The sequence below is a fragment of the Dama dama genome, chromosome 18 (assembly GCF_033118175.1).
Source record: "Dama dama isolate Ldn47 chromosome 18, ASM3311817v1, whole genome shotgun sequence".
Lineage (NCBI taxonomy): Eukaryota > Metazoa > Chordata > Mammalia > Artiodactyla > Cervidae > Dama > Dama dama.
In genome coordinates, this window is record NC_083698.1 from 62,834,810 (window position 1) to 62,851,252 (window position 16,443).

General features: G+C 43.7%; 1 protein-coding gene across 4 annotated transcripts in view; it reads left to right on the top strand.

Moving 5' to 3' along the window:
* NOD1 (nucleotide binding oligomerization domain containing 1) overlaps positions 1-16,443 on the top strand; it is an 85,240-nt gene that overhangs the window by 54,576 nt on the left and 14,221 nt on the right. For all 4 annotated transcript variants that reach the window (XM_061165434.1, XM_061165433.1, XM_061165435.1 and 1 more), the window contains 5 exons: positions 4,982-5,065; positions 6,321-6,404; positions 7,720-7,803; positions 13,602-13,685; positions 14,782-14,865. In XM_061165434.1, the coding sequence (XP_061021417.1) occupies positions 4,982-5,065; positions 6,321-6,404; positions 7,720-7,803; positions 13,602-13,685; positions 14,782-14,865 (420 nt within the window). The remainder of the gene's footprint in view (positions 1-4,981; positions 5,066-6,320; positions 6,405-7,719; positions 7,804-13,601; positions 13,686-14,781; positions 14,866-16,443) is intronic.

A 16,443-nucleotide genomic window follows, 5' to 3' on the forward strand; every position in this document is an offset into this window, starting at 1 on the left:
AAAAAAAGACTTTGTGCTTATTAGCGTTAATTTCTACCAAAAAAGCTGGCAGCCCTGAGCAGCAAAGGATCTCAGTAAAGAATGCTGACTCTTACTTTCCTGTTTGATGGTTTAGAGGAAAGAAAAGCCAGTCAGTCTTCTTTCTTCTATTAGCATCTTGTATTAAATACACCTTGTAAATCTCCACGGGGGTTTCAGTTCTCTACTACTTGGCTCATGCATTCCTGAAGAGCAGAAGGGATTTGGAACTGATTCCAGGTACCAGGTACACCAGCACCAGAGTGTAGATTGTGCAGGGATGGGTGGATGTAGGGAGCCCAAGCCTGTGCTGGCCTGGGAATTGGAAAGTCTGGAATCTGTTCTCTGAGCTCTCAGCCAGCAACTCTCTGTATGCAACCTCAGGCAATGTCACATTCAGTGCCTCCCCGTGCCCATTTCATAAGATGGAAATGCTGCACCAGGATGATGGTCCCATAGTTTGCCTCCAGACAGCAAAAGACAAAACAGGAAGAAATGGACCACCCTAAGGAAGCATTTTGAGCTCCCTGAGGGCACCAGTGAGGATTAGTTTTGGCTGAGAGTTAGAGAAAACTCACAATACTGGTGGACTTTCCAGGTGGTGCTAGTGGTGAAGAATGCTCCTGTCAATGCAGGAGACACAAGAGACACAGTTTCCATCCCTGGGTTGGGAAGATCCCTTGGAGTAGGAAATGGCAACCCACTCCAGTATTCATGGCTGGAAAGTCCCATGGACAGAGGAGTCTGGCAGACTATAGTCCTTGGGCCTGCAGAAAGTCGAGTATGACTGAGCACCAAGCACCACCAAAATGCTGATGGCTTAGATAAGTTACAAGCTTGTTTGTTTCTCATGACAAAATTTAAAGGCGGGCAGTTTAGGGATGCTATGATGTCTCCATGACCACCAGCCTTGGCTGTCTTTTGCCTTACTGCTCTGTTGTCTTCCCTATCTGACTGCCAACTCCTGGCCCAAAATGGCTGCTTAAGCTCCAGCCATTCAGTTGACATTCTAGTCACCAAAAGGAATAAAAGGCAAAGGACAAACCCCATTCTTCTTTTGGTAAATTTATTTTATTGCAGTATAGTTGATTTACAATGTTGTATTCATTTCTGCTGTATAGCAAAGTGATTCAGTTATATATATTTTTTCATATTCTTTTTTCCATTATGGTTTATCACAGGATATTGAATATAGTTCCCTGTGCTATACAATAGAACCTTACTGTTTATCCATTATGTATATTAATAGTGGTATCTGCTAATCCCAAATTCCCAATCCATCCCTACCCCATCCCACCCTTTCCCTTGGCAACCATAAGTCCCTTCTCTATGTCTGTGAGTCTGTTTCACAGATAAGTTCATTTGTGTCATATTTTAGATCCCACACATAAGTGATATCATATGGTATTTGTCTCTTTCTGACATTTCATTTAGTGTGATAATCTCTAGTTGCATCATGTTGCTGCAAATGGCATTATTTCATTCTTTTTTATGGCTGAGTAGTAGTCCATCATATATGTGTACCACATCTTCTTTATTCATTTATCTGTTGATGGACATTTAGGTTGTTTCCACGTCCTGACTATTGTGAATAGTGCTGGTCTGAACATAGGGGCATATCTTTAATTATAGTTTAGGACACATCCCATTCTTTTAAGAAAACTTCTCAGCCACTGCTAATGAGAATTCTGCTTAGATTTCACTGGGCAGAAGTTAATTATGTGTGGCCAGCTAAAACATGGGAGATTCTGTTTCTAAGTAAGCATGAATATTGGGAGTGACTAGTGGGCTCTGGGATAGTCCAGTGTTTGTACACACTGTGCCCCATCACCAAGGTGAGTAACATGAGTGGGAAGGATCCAGAGTGTCTGACATGATCATTCTGATTGGCCTAAAAATCAAGTTTTACCGCTTTAGCCTCTTGTTGATTACAGAGGACAGCTTGTAGCTTTGGCCCAAGGCTTGTGTTTTAGATAAAGTCTTACTGGAACAGAGTCACACTCATTTATTTATGTATTGACTGCTTCATTCTGCAGAGCTGAGTGGTTACAATAGAGATCAGATGGCTCTCAGAGCCTAAAATTTTCTATCTGACCCTTTATAGAAAAAAATTGCTGAGCTCTGGTCTGTTATCTCACCCACTCTTGACCCTTACCTTGTCCCTCACACTCCTCCATCTCTGAGCTTTATTCCATCCCTCAGTTCAGTTCAGTTGCTCAGTCATGTCCAACTCTTTGCAACCCCATGAACCACAGCACACCAAGCCTCCCTGTCCCTCACCAACTCCTGGAGTTTACCCAAACTCATGTCCATTGAGTTGGTGATGCCATCAAACCATCTCATCCTCTGTTGTCCCCTTCTCCTCCTGCCTTCAATCTTTCCCAGCATTGGGATCTTTTCAAATGAGTCAGCTCTTCACATCAGGTGGCTAAAGGATTGGAGTTTCAGCTTCAGCATCAGTTCTTTCAATGAACACCCAGGACTGATCTCCCTTAGGATGGACTGGTTGGATCTCCTTGTAGTCCAAGAGACTCTGAAGAGTCTTCTCCAACATCACAGTCCAAAAGGATCAATTCCTTGACGCTCAGCTTTCTTTACAGTCCAACTCTCACATCCATACATGACTACTGGAAAAACCATAGCTTGACTAGATGGACCTTTGTTGACAAAGTAACGTCTCTGCTTTTGAATATGCTATCTAGGTTGATCATAACTTTCCTTCCAAGGAGTAAGCGTCTTTTAATTTCATGGTAGCAATCACCATCTACAGTGATTTTGAAGCCCCAAAAAATAAAGTCCGACACTCTTTCCCCATCTATTTGCCATGAATTGATGGGGCCGGATGCCATGATCTTAGTTTTCTGAATGTTGAGCTTTAAGCCAACTTTTTTACTCTCCTCTTGCACTTTCATTATGAGACTCTTTAGTTCTTCTTCACTTTCTGCCATAAGGGTGGTATCGTCTGCATATTTGAGGTTATTGATATATCTCCCAGCAATCTTGATTCCAACTTGTGCTTCTTCCAGCCCAGTGTTTCTCATGATGTACTCTGCATATAAGGTAAATAAACAGGGTGACAATATACAGCCTTGATGTACTCCTTTTCCTATTTGGAACCAGCCTGTTGTTCCAGGTCCAGTTCTAACTGTTGCTTACCTGTTGCTTAACCTGTTGCATATAGATTTCTCAAGACGCAGGTCAGGTGGTCTGGTATTCCCATTTCTTGAAGAATTTTCCACAGTTTATTGTGATCCACACAGTCAAAGGCTTTGGCATAGTCAATAAAGCAGAAATAGATGTTTTTCTGGAACTCTCTTGCTTTTTCGATGATCCAGCAGATGTTGGCAATTTGATCTCCGATTCCTCTGCCTTTTCTAGAACCAGCTTGAACATTTGGAAGTTCACAGTTCATGTGCTATTGAAGCCTGGCCTGGAGAATTTTGAGCATTACTTTACTAGCGTGTGAGATGAGTTCAATTGTGCGGTAGTTTGAGCATTCTTCTGCACTGCCTTTCTTTGGGACTGGAATGAAAACTGACCTTTTCCAGCTCTGCAGCCACTGCTGAGTTTTCCAAATTTGCTGACATATTGAGTGCAGCACTTTCACAGAATCATCTTTTAGGATTTGAAATAGCTCAACTGGAATTCCATCACCTCCACTAGCTTTGTTCATAGTGATGCTTCCTAAGACCTACTTGACTTCACATTCCAGGATGTCTGGCTCTAGGTGAGTGATCACACCATCGTGATTATCTGGGTCATGAAGATATTTTTCGTTCAGTTCTTCTGTGTATTCTTGCCGCCTCTTCTTAATATCTTCTACTTCTGTTAGGTCCATACCATTTCTGTCCTTTATTGAGCCCATCTTTGCATGAAATGTTCCCTTAGTATCTCTGATTTTCTTGAAGTGATCTCTAGTCTTTCCCTTTCTATTGTTTTCCTCTATTTCTTTGCACTGATCGCTGAGGAGGGCTTTCTTATCTCTCCTTGCTATTCTTCGGAACTCTGCATTCAAATGGGTTTATCTTTCCTTTTCTCCTTTTCTACATTCCATCTCTTGGACTCATCTAAATGAAGGGGTGGAGGATTGAGAAGATCAGGGCAGTTTGTTATAGAGATTCCTTGGTAGTAAAACAAAAAATTCTGCATTTTGGCCAAATCATAATATCCAGCTAGTATAGTGCTTTTGAAGAGCAATTTCAGTATGCAGCTGGCCCTTGTCCAAGAGTTATCCATCATCTCAAGGCCCTCTTTTCCTGCCCCCTCTCAAAGCTTGGCCTGCTCCTAGCAGCACTGGCATTAAAGAGGAATGGGAGAGTGTGGCTGCCAAGGCCTGCCTTGTTTGACTGTTTCTCCCTTGCCATTGAACTTCCCACACAGAACCACACCACAGGAGCTGTCTCCCTTGACTCGCCTTTTCAGGTGGCAAGGCAGGTGTAGCACGTGCATTTCCAGATGCAAAGGCTCTTGGTATTTTGGGTGGAACTGTCCACGTGGGGACTGTCTTGCCTTTTTCAGGACCCCTAACATCTCTGGCCCCACTTGCAAGATAATGGAACATCGTTGCCCCCAGCCTCATAACCACTAAATGCAGCTCCACATGCTTCCAAATCCCATAGCCCCTTATGAACAGTGAGAGCCACACTGACACAGAGGCCCCTGACAACTGCAGGATATCAGAGGGGGCTGGCCACATGTGTCCTTCGGATGTCCCTCGTAGCCCTTGGTTGCATCAGAGCTGTGCTGTAGCCTTGTCAGTGGGTTGATTCTGGTGGGTCTCTTAGCCCCCATGAAGACCAGGTCCTATAGGGGCCATTTGACTGGCTACTATGGCCATTCTCTCTGGGGGCATTTATAGCTGGGAAAACTGCAGGACCTATAAGCTTCAGAACCTTGTGGAATTAATGTTCTTTCACAGTGAGAAGCTGCTCTGATTCTTAAATGTCTTTACTGTTTTTTTCAGACTCAGTGTGAACCAGATCACTGACAGTGGGGTGAAGGTGCTATATGAAGAGCTGACCAAATACAAAATTCTGACATTTTTAGGGTATGTATTTCTTAAGAACACTGGGACAGCTATGTAGTAAGAATAGAGAGTGGCAGGAAATTGCCCTTCCTATGGATCACTGGATGGTTGAGACTGATGACCCCAGACACCAGGAAAAGCACTGAACTGGGAGCCAGGAATCCTGGGTCCTGGTTTTGGTTCAGCTAGCAGTGCAGTCTTTGAGAAAGTCAGGAAATCTCACTGAACCCAGCCCTCTCATCCCCCTTGTGTAATTGGGATCCTAATATAGGCATATAGTTTTACAGGTGGTGGTTGAGATATGTAATGGCTGCATACCTGGGGATATGTCTTATGAACATGAGAATACTGTTTATATGGTAGATTTCACTACTGTGGGTCCATGATCTGTTGTCCTTGGAGCATGACACGAATCAGAAATCAGTGTTCCTACTACCTAGCAGTGTCATGACCAGTGGGCTCTAGGGCAATACCCCATTTTCAGATACTTTAATTTCTGCAGCAAAATGTAGAAACAGTCAAACCAGTTGAGATAAAGACCATGAATAGCACCACATTGGTTGCCAAAATAATTATGGAGAAGTTTGGGTTTGGGGAGCCTTTGGGATCTTGGAGTTTGAGATGAGGGGTTGTGGGTTAGCCTGGCCAGCCCCATGGTGGCTGTGGACTCTGTGAGCTGGAACCAGCCTGTCAGCTTCTTGGGGCCTCAGTTTTCTCAGCCATCACGTGAGGACACTGAAGCACTCAATCCCAGGTTGCCTTTTGGCTCTGGAGTTCTGGGTGACCATGGAACACTGGAAACCTGTCTGCTTACCGCTTTCAACCTCATTGTTGAATTGGTATCAAGTGGTAAACTGACTAAAAGGTAGACACTGAGGTGGTTCTATTGGTCAGAAAATGTTATCCCTCAAGATTATCCCTTAATCTCAAAGTGCCCCCCTGCCTACCATTTATTGAGCACTTACATGCAAGAGCTTGGAATGATCTCATATGATCCTCATAACTATCCTGTGAGGAGCTGTAAATCTTACTCCTGTATTACAGATGGAGAAACTAATGCACAGAGAGGCTGGGTGCATTGTCCCAGGTCATAAAACTGGGGAAAGTGGCAGTGTTGGCCTTGACCCCGGCCTGTGAGACCCCTGAGCCCCAAACTCTGGTCTCCACGTGCCCTTCCTTTCTCCTTTTGACCCAGACTCTGGACATCAGCAGGCAGCACTTACTCACTTTAAAACAATGGAGTCATAAATTCTCATGGCCGTGCTTTCTCTCGAAGCTTATACAACAACCAAATCACCGATGTCGGAGCCAGGTACATCGCCAGAATCCTGGATGAATGCAAAGGCCTCACACACCTGAAGTAAGTGGGGTGGATGCAACGGGGTCTTCAGCAGCTTCTCTTGGTCACCTGTTGTTGTTCAAGCAAAGAATAAATGTCACCCTAGAGCTGCCTTCTGCTTGCCCCAGGGCCATATAGTTCAGATCAGGACATCTGTGTGGTGAACTGTGGGTGAGGCTCAGAGTTTGGAAGGGTGTGGGGGGATCCTGAGGGGAAAAGCCCTACCGTGGGTTGGGGGGAGAGCCTGGCATTTTGGTTTCATTAACTCCTGATGGGAGAAAGGCCACAAATGCCACCCTTTCTGGAGGTCTTTTTCCCCTGAGGAAGTTCCTCATTATCTTAGTCTATCTAGCTTTTGTAACAAAATAACATTCCCAAGTGGCACTAGTGGTAAAGAACCTGCCTGCCCAATGCAGGAGACAAAAAAGACTCAGGTTTGATCCCTGGGTTGGAAAGATCCCTTGCAAGAGGGCATGGCAACCCACTCCAGTATTCTTGCCTGGAGAATCTCATGGACAGGGGAGCCTGGTGGGCTACAGACCATAGGGTCTCAAAGAGTCAGACACAATTGAGGCAACTTAGCATACATGCATAAACACCGGGGATTTCTTTCTCACAGTTCTGGGGGCTGGAGAGTCTAAGATTAATGTGCCAGAAGATTAGATGCCTGGTGAGGGCCCGATTCCTGGTTCTTAGATAGTGCCTCTTGCTGCGTCCTCACATGGTGGTGGAAAAGGGGGAGAGGGAGCATTCTTGGACTTCACTTATAAGTCATCCCATTTGTGAGGGCTGTGATGCATGACCTTATCGCTTCCCAAAGGCCCTATCTCCTAGTATCCTAATATCTAGGGGTTAGAATTTCAACATATAGATTCTGGTGGGGTGAGGGAGACAAACATTCAGGCCACAGCTATCTAGTTGCAGGCAACATTTGGAAAAGTCCTGCTAAAGATGTCAGGGCACCAGGCTTGGAGGAGCCCCTGGTGCTGCTCCGGTGACGGGACCCTACCCCTTGACCATTTGCAGTTGAAGTGGGAACCATCTGGTCTGCTGATGGAAAGGAGTGATGCTTGGAGGTCATTTAAAGAATCTGAGGGAGAACTGGGGTCCCTTAGCTTCTGCAGAGATTGCGTCTTCTGAAGAGGAATGCTGACTCACTTTCTTCAGAGCTTCAGGCCCCTTCCTGAGGGGAAGCCCAGGGAAGGCTGCTGTGGGTCCCAGGAGATAGACCATCCATCCTAAGAGGGCCCCAGGGGGCTCTGTGCCAAGGATGAGGGTGGCTGATGCTGGAGATCCCTCACAGCTGGAGCTGATGTGTGCATGACTGTCTCTGCAGATTGGGAAAAAACAAAATAACAAGCGAAGGAGGAAAGTGTCTCGCTCTGGCTGTGAAGAACAGCAAATCCATCTTTGAAGTTGGGTGAGTAGAGGCGAATGCACGTGGGTGTTTGTATACGACCTGCTCTGTGTACGGGAGTGCTTACTGGCCTGTAATTTTCCTTTTTTGTGGTATTTTTGTCTGGTTATGGTATCAAGGTGATGGTGGCTTCACAGAGTGAGTTTGGGAGTTTTCCTTCCTCTTCAATATTTTGGAACAGTTTCAGAAGGATAGGTGTTTACTGTTCTCTGAATGTTTGGTGTAATTTGCCTATGAAGCTATCAGGTCCCAGCCTTTGGTCTGCTTAGAGTGTTTCTGTGCTTGCAACTGGCCTGTTCATATCTTCTATTTCTTCCTGGTTTAGTCTTGGGAGCTTGTACCTTTCTAAGAATTTGTCCATTTCTTCTAGATTCTCCATTTTATTGGCATATAGTTACTCGTAGTAGTCTCTTATGATCCAGTACAGTATTTCTGTACTGTTCATTGTATCTTCTTTTTCATTTCTAATTTTATTGATTTGGGCCCTCTCCGTTTATTTCTTGATGACTCTGGCTAAAGGTTTATCAATTTTGTTTATCTTTTCAAAGAACTAGCTTTTCGTTTCATTGACCTTTGCTATTGTTTTGTCTTTGTTTATTTCTGCTCTGATGTTTATGATTTTTTCCTGTCTACTAACTTTGGGCTTTGTTTGTTCTTTCTCTGATTGCTTTAGGTGTAAGTTTAGGTTGTTTATTTGAGATTTTTCTAATTTCCTGAGGTAAGATGATATTGCTATAAACTTCCTTCTTAGAACGACTTTTGCTGCATTCCATAGGTTTTTGACTCTTGTGCTTTTGGTTTTCATTTGTCTCTAGGTATTTTTTTAATTTCCTCTTTGATTTCTTCAGTGATCCACTGTTTTTTTAGTAGCATATTGTTTGTTGTTGTTTAGTCTCTAAGTTGTGTCCAGCTCTTTTGCTTCTCCGTGGACTGTAGCCCACCAGGCTTCTCTGTCTAGGATTTCACAGGCAAGAATACTGGAGTGGGTTGTCATTTACTTCTTCAGGGGATCTTCCCAACCCAGGGATCAAACCCATGTCTCTTGCATTGGCAGGCAGATTCTTTATCACTGAGCCACCTGCAAAGCCCAGCATATTGTTTAGCCTCCACATTTTTTTTTTTTTAACAATCATTTTATTTAGGTCATTTCTAATCTCATGGCATTGTGGTTGGAAAAGATGCTTGACAAGATTTCAGTTTTCTTAAATTTACCGAGGCTTGCTTTATGGCCCAGCATGTGATCAATCCTGGAGAATGTTCCATGTGCACTTGGTAAGAATGTGTATCCTGCTGCTTTTGGATGGAATGCTCTATAAATTAAGTCCATCTGGTCTAATATGTCATTTAAGGCCTGTGTTTCCTTATTTTCTTTCTGGATAACCTGTCCATCAATGTAAGTGGGGTATTAAAGTCCCCTACCATTATTGTGGTACTGTTGATTTCTCCTTTTCTGGCTGTTAGTACTTGCCTTATATATTGTGGTGCTCCTATATTTTATTTTGGGTACATATATATTTACAGTTGTTATATTTTCTTGAATTGATCCCTTGATCATTATGCAGTGTCCTTCTTTGCTTCTTGTAACAGTCTTTAAAGTCTATTTTGTCTGATAGGAGTATTGCTACTCCAGCTTTCCTTTGATTTGTATTTGCATGGAATACCTTTTTCCATCCCCTCACTTTCAGTCTGTATGTGTCCTAGATCTAAAATGGGTCCATTGTAGACTGTGTGTGGGGGGTGGTGTGTATGTATGTCTTGTACCCCACTTAGCCAGTCTGTGTCTTTTGGTTGGAGGCATTTAATCCATTCACATTTAAGGTAATTATCAATATATATTTTTTATTGCCATTTTGTTAATTTTTTGGAATTTGTCTTTGTAGGTCTTTTTTCTTTACTTCCTCTTTTGTTCTCTTGTGACTTGGTGACTAAGTGTAGTGTTGTGTTTGGCTTCCTCTTTCTTTTTTGTGTATGGATCAAGTGTAGATTTTCAGTTTGTTATTACCGTGAGGTTTTGATACAGCAGTCTGTATATAAACAAGATTGTTTTAAGTTTCTGATCTCTTAATTTCAAGTGCATTTCCAGTATTCTGCATTTATATTCTCCTCATGGTTGCTGGTTTTGATATCGTATTTGTGTGTGGATGATATCCTACCTTTATGTATGTTTGATTATACTGGTAAGCATTTCCATTCATGATTTTCTTGTTTCTAGTGTGGCCTTTTCTTTTCACCTGGAGAAGTTCCTTTAGCATTTCTCGTAGAGCTGCTTTAGTGATGATGAATTCTCTTAGCTTCTGCTTGTCTGTAAAGCTTTTGATTTCTCCATCAAATCTGAACGAGAGCTTTGCTGCATAGAGTATTCTTGGTTGTAGGTTCTTCCCACTCATCACCTTAAATATATCATGCCAATCCCTTCTGGCCTGCAGAGATTCTGCTGAGAAATTGGCTGATAACCTTATGAGAGTTCCCTTGTATGTTGTTTTTCTCTTGTTGCTTTTAACATTTTTTTTGTCTTTAATATTTGTCAGTTTGATTACTGTGTGTTTCGGTGTGTTCCTCCTTAAATTTATCCAGCCTGGGACTTTGTGCTTCCTGGACTTGGGTGACTATTTCCTTCCCTGTATTAGGGAAATTTTCAGCTATTATCTCTTCAAATATGTTCTCAGGTCCTTTCTCTGTCTCTCCTCCTTCTGGGACCCCCACAGTGCAAATGTTGTTGCATTTTATGTTATCCCAGAGGTCTCTTGGACTGTCCTCATTTCTTTTCATTCTTTTTTCTTTATTCTGTTTTGTGGCAGTCTTCATTTTGTCTAACTTTCTGTGACTGCAGTTTCTATTCCACAGGCTGCAGGGTTATAGTTCCTTTTGCTTCTGCTGTCTGTCCCCTCATGGATGAAGCTGTCTGAGAGGCTTGTGCAGGCTTCCTGGAGGGTGAGACCAGTTCCCATGCACTGGTGGGTAGAGCTGGGTCTTGTCCCTGTGATAGGCAGAGCTGTGTCAGGGGGTTTGCTGAGTGGGCAGTTGTATGGTCAGGAAGACTTTAGGTAGCCTGTCTGCTAAGGGTGGGGCTGTGTTCCCACCTTGTTGGTTGGTGGACCCAGGGTGACCCAGCACTAGAGCCTACAGGTTATTGTGTGGGGCCAGATTTTGGTGAAAAAATGGTGGCTTCCAGGAAGGTACATTGAGTACTCCCAAGAACTACCATCATCAGTGTCTTTGTCCCCACAGCAAGCCACAGCCACCCTGCCTTTGCAGGAGACTCTCTAATACGAGCAGGTAGGTCTGGCCTAGGCTCTTCTGAGGTCACTGCTTTTCCCCTGGGTTGGTGCACATAAGACGTTGTGTGCCCTCCAAGAGTGGAGTTTCTGTTTCCCCCAGTTCTGTGGAATTCTTGTGATCAAACCCCACTGGCTTTCAAAGGCAGATTCTCTGGGACCTCCTCCTCCCATTGCCAGACTCCCGGGCTGGGGAGCCTGATATGGGGCTCAGAACTTTCACTTTTGTGGGAGAACTTCTGTGATAAAATTTTCCAGTTTGTGGGTCACTCACTTGGGAGGTTTGGAATTTGATTTTATCATTATTATGCCCGTCATACTGTCTTGTTGTGCTTCTTTGGATGTAGGATATCTTTTTTGGTAGGTTCCACCATTTTTTGCTGATAGTTGTTCAGCACTTAATTGTGATTTTGGTGTTTTCATAAGAAGAGGTGAGTTCACATCCTTCTAGTCCACCATCTTGTCTCTGCCTCCCCTCTCTGGAGGCTTTTTTGATTCAATTTTTTATTGAAAATACATGTAATATAAAATTTACCATCTTAACCATTTTAAGTGTACAGTTTGATACACTTAAAAATTAAGTATATTCATACAGTCATGCAACCATTGTCATTATCCATTTCCAGAACTCTCTTTATCTTGTACAACAGAAACCCTATACCCATGAAACAGTAATTCCCCATGCTCCCCTCCCCTCAGCGCTTGGCAACCACCTTTCTACTGTCTGTCCCCTGTGCAATCAACTACAGTAGGTAGTCATGTAAGTTGAGTCATATAGTATTTGTCCTTTTGCGACTGGCTTCTTTTACTTAGCGTTAGGTTCTCAAGGTTTATCCATGTTGTAGCATGTATCAGACTTTACTTCTTTTATAAGGCTGTATAATAGTCCATTCTATGTTCATACCACATTTTGTTTATCCATTAATCTACCTGTGAACACTTGGGTTATTTCTACCTTTTAGCTCTTGTGAATAATGCTGCTGTTGACATGGGTGTACATATATCTCTTTGAAGCCCTGATTTCAATTCTTCTGGGTATATACCCAGAAGTGGAATTGCTAGATCACATGGCAATTCTATTTTTACTTTTTTGAGGAACCACCACATTGTTTTCTATAGCACCTGTAGCATTTTACATTCCTACTAACAGTGCATAAGGGTTCCAATTTCTCCACATCCTCACAAACACTTGTTATTTCCTGGTGTTTTGATAGTAACCATTCATATGGGTGTGAGGTGATACCTCATTATGGTTTTGATTCAGGAGACTAAAGCTTTTCATAGTTAGTTTTCCCCTGATTTTGAAAGAAACATAGATAATTTTATTTATAACCTGTGGAAAATAAGAAAAGTATAATAGAGATCCTCTTCTCAAAAATAGTTATCAACCCTAGATGTCAGTTAAGTTTTCTTGATCTCCCTCATGCAATGTGTGCCCTAACTGTTTTATTTTAATATTGTAGACATCAAACCATCTGTACAGAATTTTACTCTGCTTTTCTTTGCTTAATCTCATGTCATGAGTAGTTTTCCACTTTATTAAAAGTTTGATACTTTGCAGTTATATTCACACACTTTTTATGCAAAATGCTGCAAACTCTCATACCGGGGTTTTACAAGCCATACTGCCAGAGACATCAGCAGGCCACTTGCCTGGAGAGAGTGTGTGGCTGAGGCAGCTTTGGTTGTATTGTGGTGGGCCCAGCAGACTTGCTTTCTGTAGACAGTGACCCTCAGCCTTTTAGAAGTAGCTGACTCTTATATGCTCAGCACTGTTGTGAGTGCTTTGCATATGTTAACTCACTTCATCCACACAACTCTGAGGAAATGCTCTTCTTATTCCTGCTTTCAGACGAGGAGTCTAAGACCTAAGAGACTACACCCCATCCAAGCGCGCATAGGTGGTAGGGGACAGGTTCAGGTTGGGAACCCAGTGTCTTACCATACAGACCCTTGATTTAGCCAGATCCTCTTAAGGTTTTCTGCTGTGGGGAAGGGAATACGGTTTGTCATTGCAACTCCCCACCCAGACTACAACACCTGAACAGCATGGTTTGGTCATGTCCTCTTTACACACCAGGAAAATTGCTGATTAAGTTTCTCAGTGTGTTTATTGATATTTGCTTTATGCACGACTGACTTTGCTTTCAGGAACATGTGTCACCCCTGCTCAGGATCTAATGGATATTGGTCAAGCTTCCTTTCAAGCTCTTGTCAACCTGTATATCCTGAGGGTGACATTTCAGGGATGGTAGTGAGCTTAGGTTCTGACAGCTCTCCAAAAACTCAGGGGTCAGACTTGGTTTCTAATTGTATCTGACTTTATGTTCACAAGGCTTTTACTGGTTTTGTTCCTCCAGAGCAGCTCACTAAGGGGCTGGTGGAGGGATTCATCTCCAGGCCACAGCTCCAGAGATGGAGCAGAGACATCTGCCTGTTGAGATTTCATGGCATCTCCTGTGGCCACGAGCAGAAAATAAGGGGATGAGCTTGAGGTAACTTCTACTGTCTTGCCTCTGCCCACAGGATGTGGGGCAATCAAATCGGTGATGAAGGAGCAAAGGCCTTCGCAGAGGCTCTGAGGAACCACCCCAGCTTGACCAACCTGAGGTAACTGCTGCTTTCTGAGACCCACTGTCTTCAGGGCCAACCTGGTCACTCGGTGCACCTCGTGTTTTACCAGGGGAGGAACCAAGGGGAAGAGGGTGGCCGACATTCCTAACAGCGAAGGTATTTGTGTGTGTGGTTTTACTTTTTCAGAACATTTTTATTGACACAGAAGATAGGCATACAGTAAAGTACATCATGGTTAAGTTTTCAGCTCTGGAATGTGACATGTGCACACACCCATCATATCAGACATGGGACACTGCCAGCTCCTTGGCAGTCTGCATGTGCCCAGTGGGGGTTGGGAAGGAATTCTTCAGTCCAAATAAAACTGGAAAGGACACTGGGCAGCTTATTTCTGCCCCATCTTCATTCTCAGGATGGTGCTGGGACAAGAGGGGACCTTTCCTCTCTGTAAACAGACTGGGTCCTTCCCGGCCCTCCTTTAGACCTCCGGCTGAATCCCTGAGACCTGGGTGTCTCTTGATTGCCTGCGTTCTTGCTGTTACTTACAGAGAGCCTCCTTCTATGGTAGGAGCAGTAGCAGAATTCCTTCCTTATGAGAACAGAGATTTCTCTAGGCCTCACTGATGTGTGCCTGTAAGGTGTCAGCATGCAAAGCAAAGCTTGCCAAGCCTCTTCAGCCTGCTGTGGGCACTGTGACCAGATCTGGCCCCTGTTTCATTTCCCTTCTGGCCTGTCCTCATGGTCTGAACATGGGCTCTGGAGCAACAAAGCTCGAGCGGCTGCTGGCACAGCTGAGCCCTTCTGCTTCTTGCTTTGAGTCAACCCGGGCAGGGGCCACCTCCTGGCGAGTCTTTCCAGCTGCTTTAGTTGCTGAGTGTGTTAGTCTCTCAGTTGTGTCCGGCTCTTTGTGACCCCATGGACTGTAGCCTGCCAGGCTCCTCTGTCCATGGAATTCTCCAGGCAAGAAAATTGGAGTGGGTTGCCATGCCTTCCTCTGGGGGAATATTCCCCACCCAGGTATCGAACGTGGGTCTCCCACATTTCAGGCAAATTCTTTACCATCTGAGCTACCAGGCCAAAGGCAAATGTAGTGTGTTTTTAATAACCTTCTCCAAATGTTTTTCCTTCCTAGTCTTGCATTCAATGGCATCTCTACAGAAGGAGGAAAGAGCCTCGCATGGGCCCTGCAGCAGAATGCATCTCTGAGAATATTCTGGTAATAACGAGTCATTTTGAAAGGTTGGGGCTTGGGGATTTTTCCAAAGGCTGTGCACAGCCTAGATTCTTAACTGAAAGGCTGCCTCTGAATTGAGAAGGCTCTGTGCTGTGCTTAGTCGCTCAGTCATGTCCAACTCTTTGTGACCCCATGGGCTGTAGTCCACCAGGCTCCTCTGTCTATGGGATTCTCCAGACAAGAATACTGGAGTGGGTTGCCGTGCCCTCCCCCAGGGCATCTTCCCAACCCAGGATCAAACCCACGTCTCCCGCATGGCAGGCAGATTCTTTACCATCTGAGTCACCAGGGAAGCCTGAAAATTGAAAAGGCTCTAGGCCTTTCCTCAAAGGAAGGTTTATCATTTAATTTCCTCCTGGAGAAGATGATAGTCATTCCCAGAAGCACAGCCAAGTACAGAATGAGTGGAATGGGCCCTAGGAGCCTGAGTTTGAAACCGTAGCCTTCTTGGCCACTGCAGGCCTCAGGTAAATCAGAAGCTAGCTATTCTTCCTGTCAGGATATCTCTGGAACACCCCCAGATATGCCTTGAAGGGTCCAACTTTCGCATACTTGTTTGAATGTTCTCCCTTCTTCCTCTTACACGGCCTTTCTTCCATGCAGCCTCCTCCTTCCCCAGGTAGTCACATCAGGAGTTGACCTTCATGCTCCTGCTCACCTGTCACGGGAAGTCCACAGTCCTCACTCCTCTCTGCATTCCAGGGCCACTCATTAAGTGGATGTTACCTTCTGAAAGTGCTCCTTTTTTGGGGGTTCTTTTTTTTGGTCATTTACCATATTTTAATTTTACTTACTTGCCTTACTTAACTTACTTGCAAGTAAGTATTTTACTTACTTGCCTGTATCATAAATTGCTTCCACGTGAGGAAGTTATATTACATGTCTCCATATCCTCCTCATGAGATATTGGCTAAATTAGTTAATGTAAATATCATCATTGTGAGAATTCTGACACTACACCTGCTGCCGAGTAAGTTCACTTCCCTTTTCTCTTCAAAAAATCTCTCAAAAAATTTTGAAAAGTGAGAAACATACTTTTTGAAAAAAAAAAAATATACTGAAGTCTGGAAAGTAGGAAGTGAAAGTGCCTCTCCTTTCATATTTCCTAAATATAATCTTCTATTTCTAGCATTTGAATGTATATTCAAATAAATATCCCTTTTCTTACAAAATAGAATTTAGCAAGGGGCTTAAAAAACATCTCAGACATATATTGTACATATTTTATATGTCCTTTTATGTCAGGGTCTCTCAGCCTCAGCACTGTTTTGACATTTTGGTCCAAATATTTCTTTTTTGTTGAGAGGCTGTCCTGTGCATTATAAGATATTCAGCAGAACCCCTGGTCTTTGCCCATTAGATACTCTGTAGTGACCCCTAATTGTGACAATCAAAATTGTCTCCAGACATTGGCAAGTGTCTCTGGATGGAAACTAACCCCGGTTGAGACTCACAGCTCTAGGTGGATAATAATGTCAATCCCCAGAATCTCTTGAGTACTGACCATACATACATCATGCATTGTTCTCAGTCTTTTTTGTACAGGAACTCATTCTCACA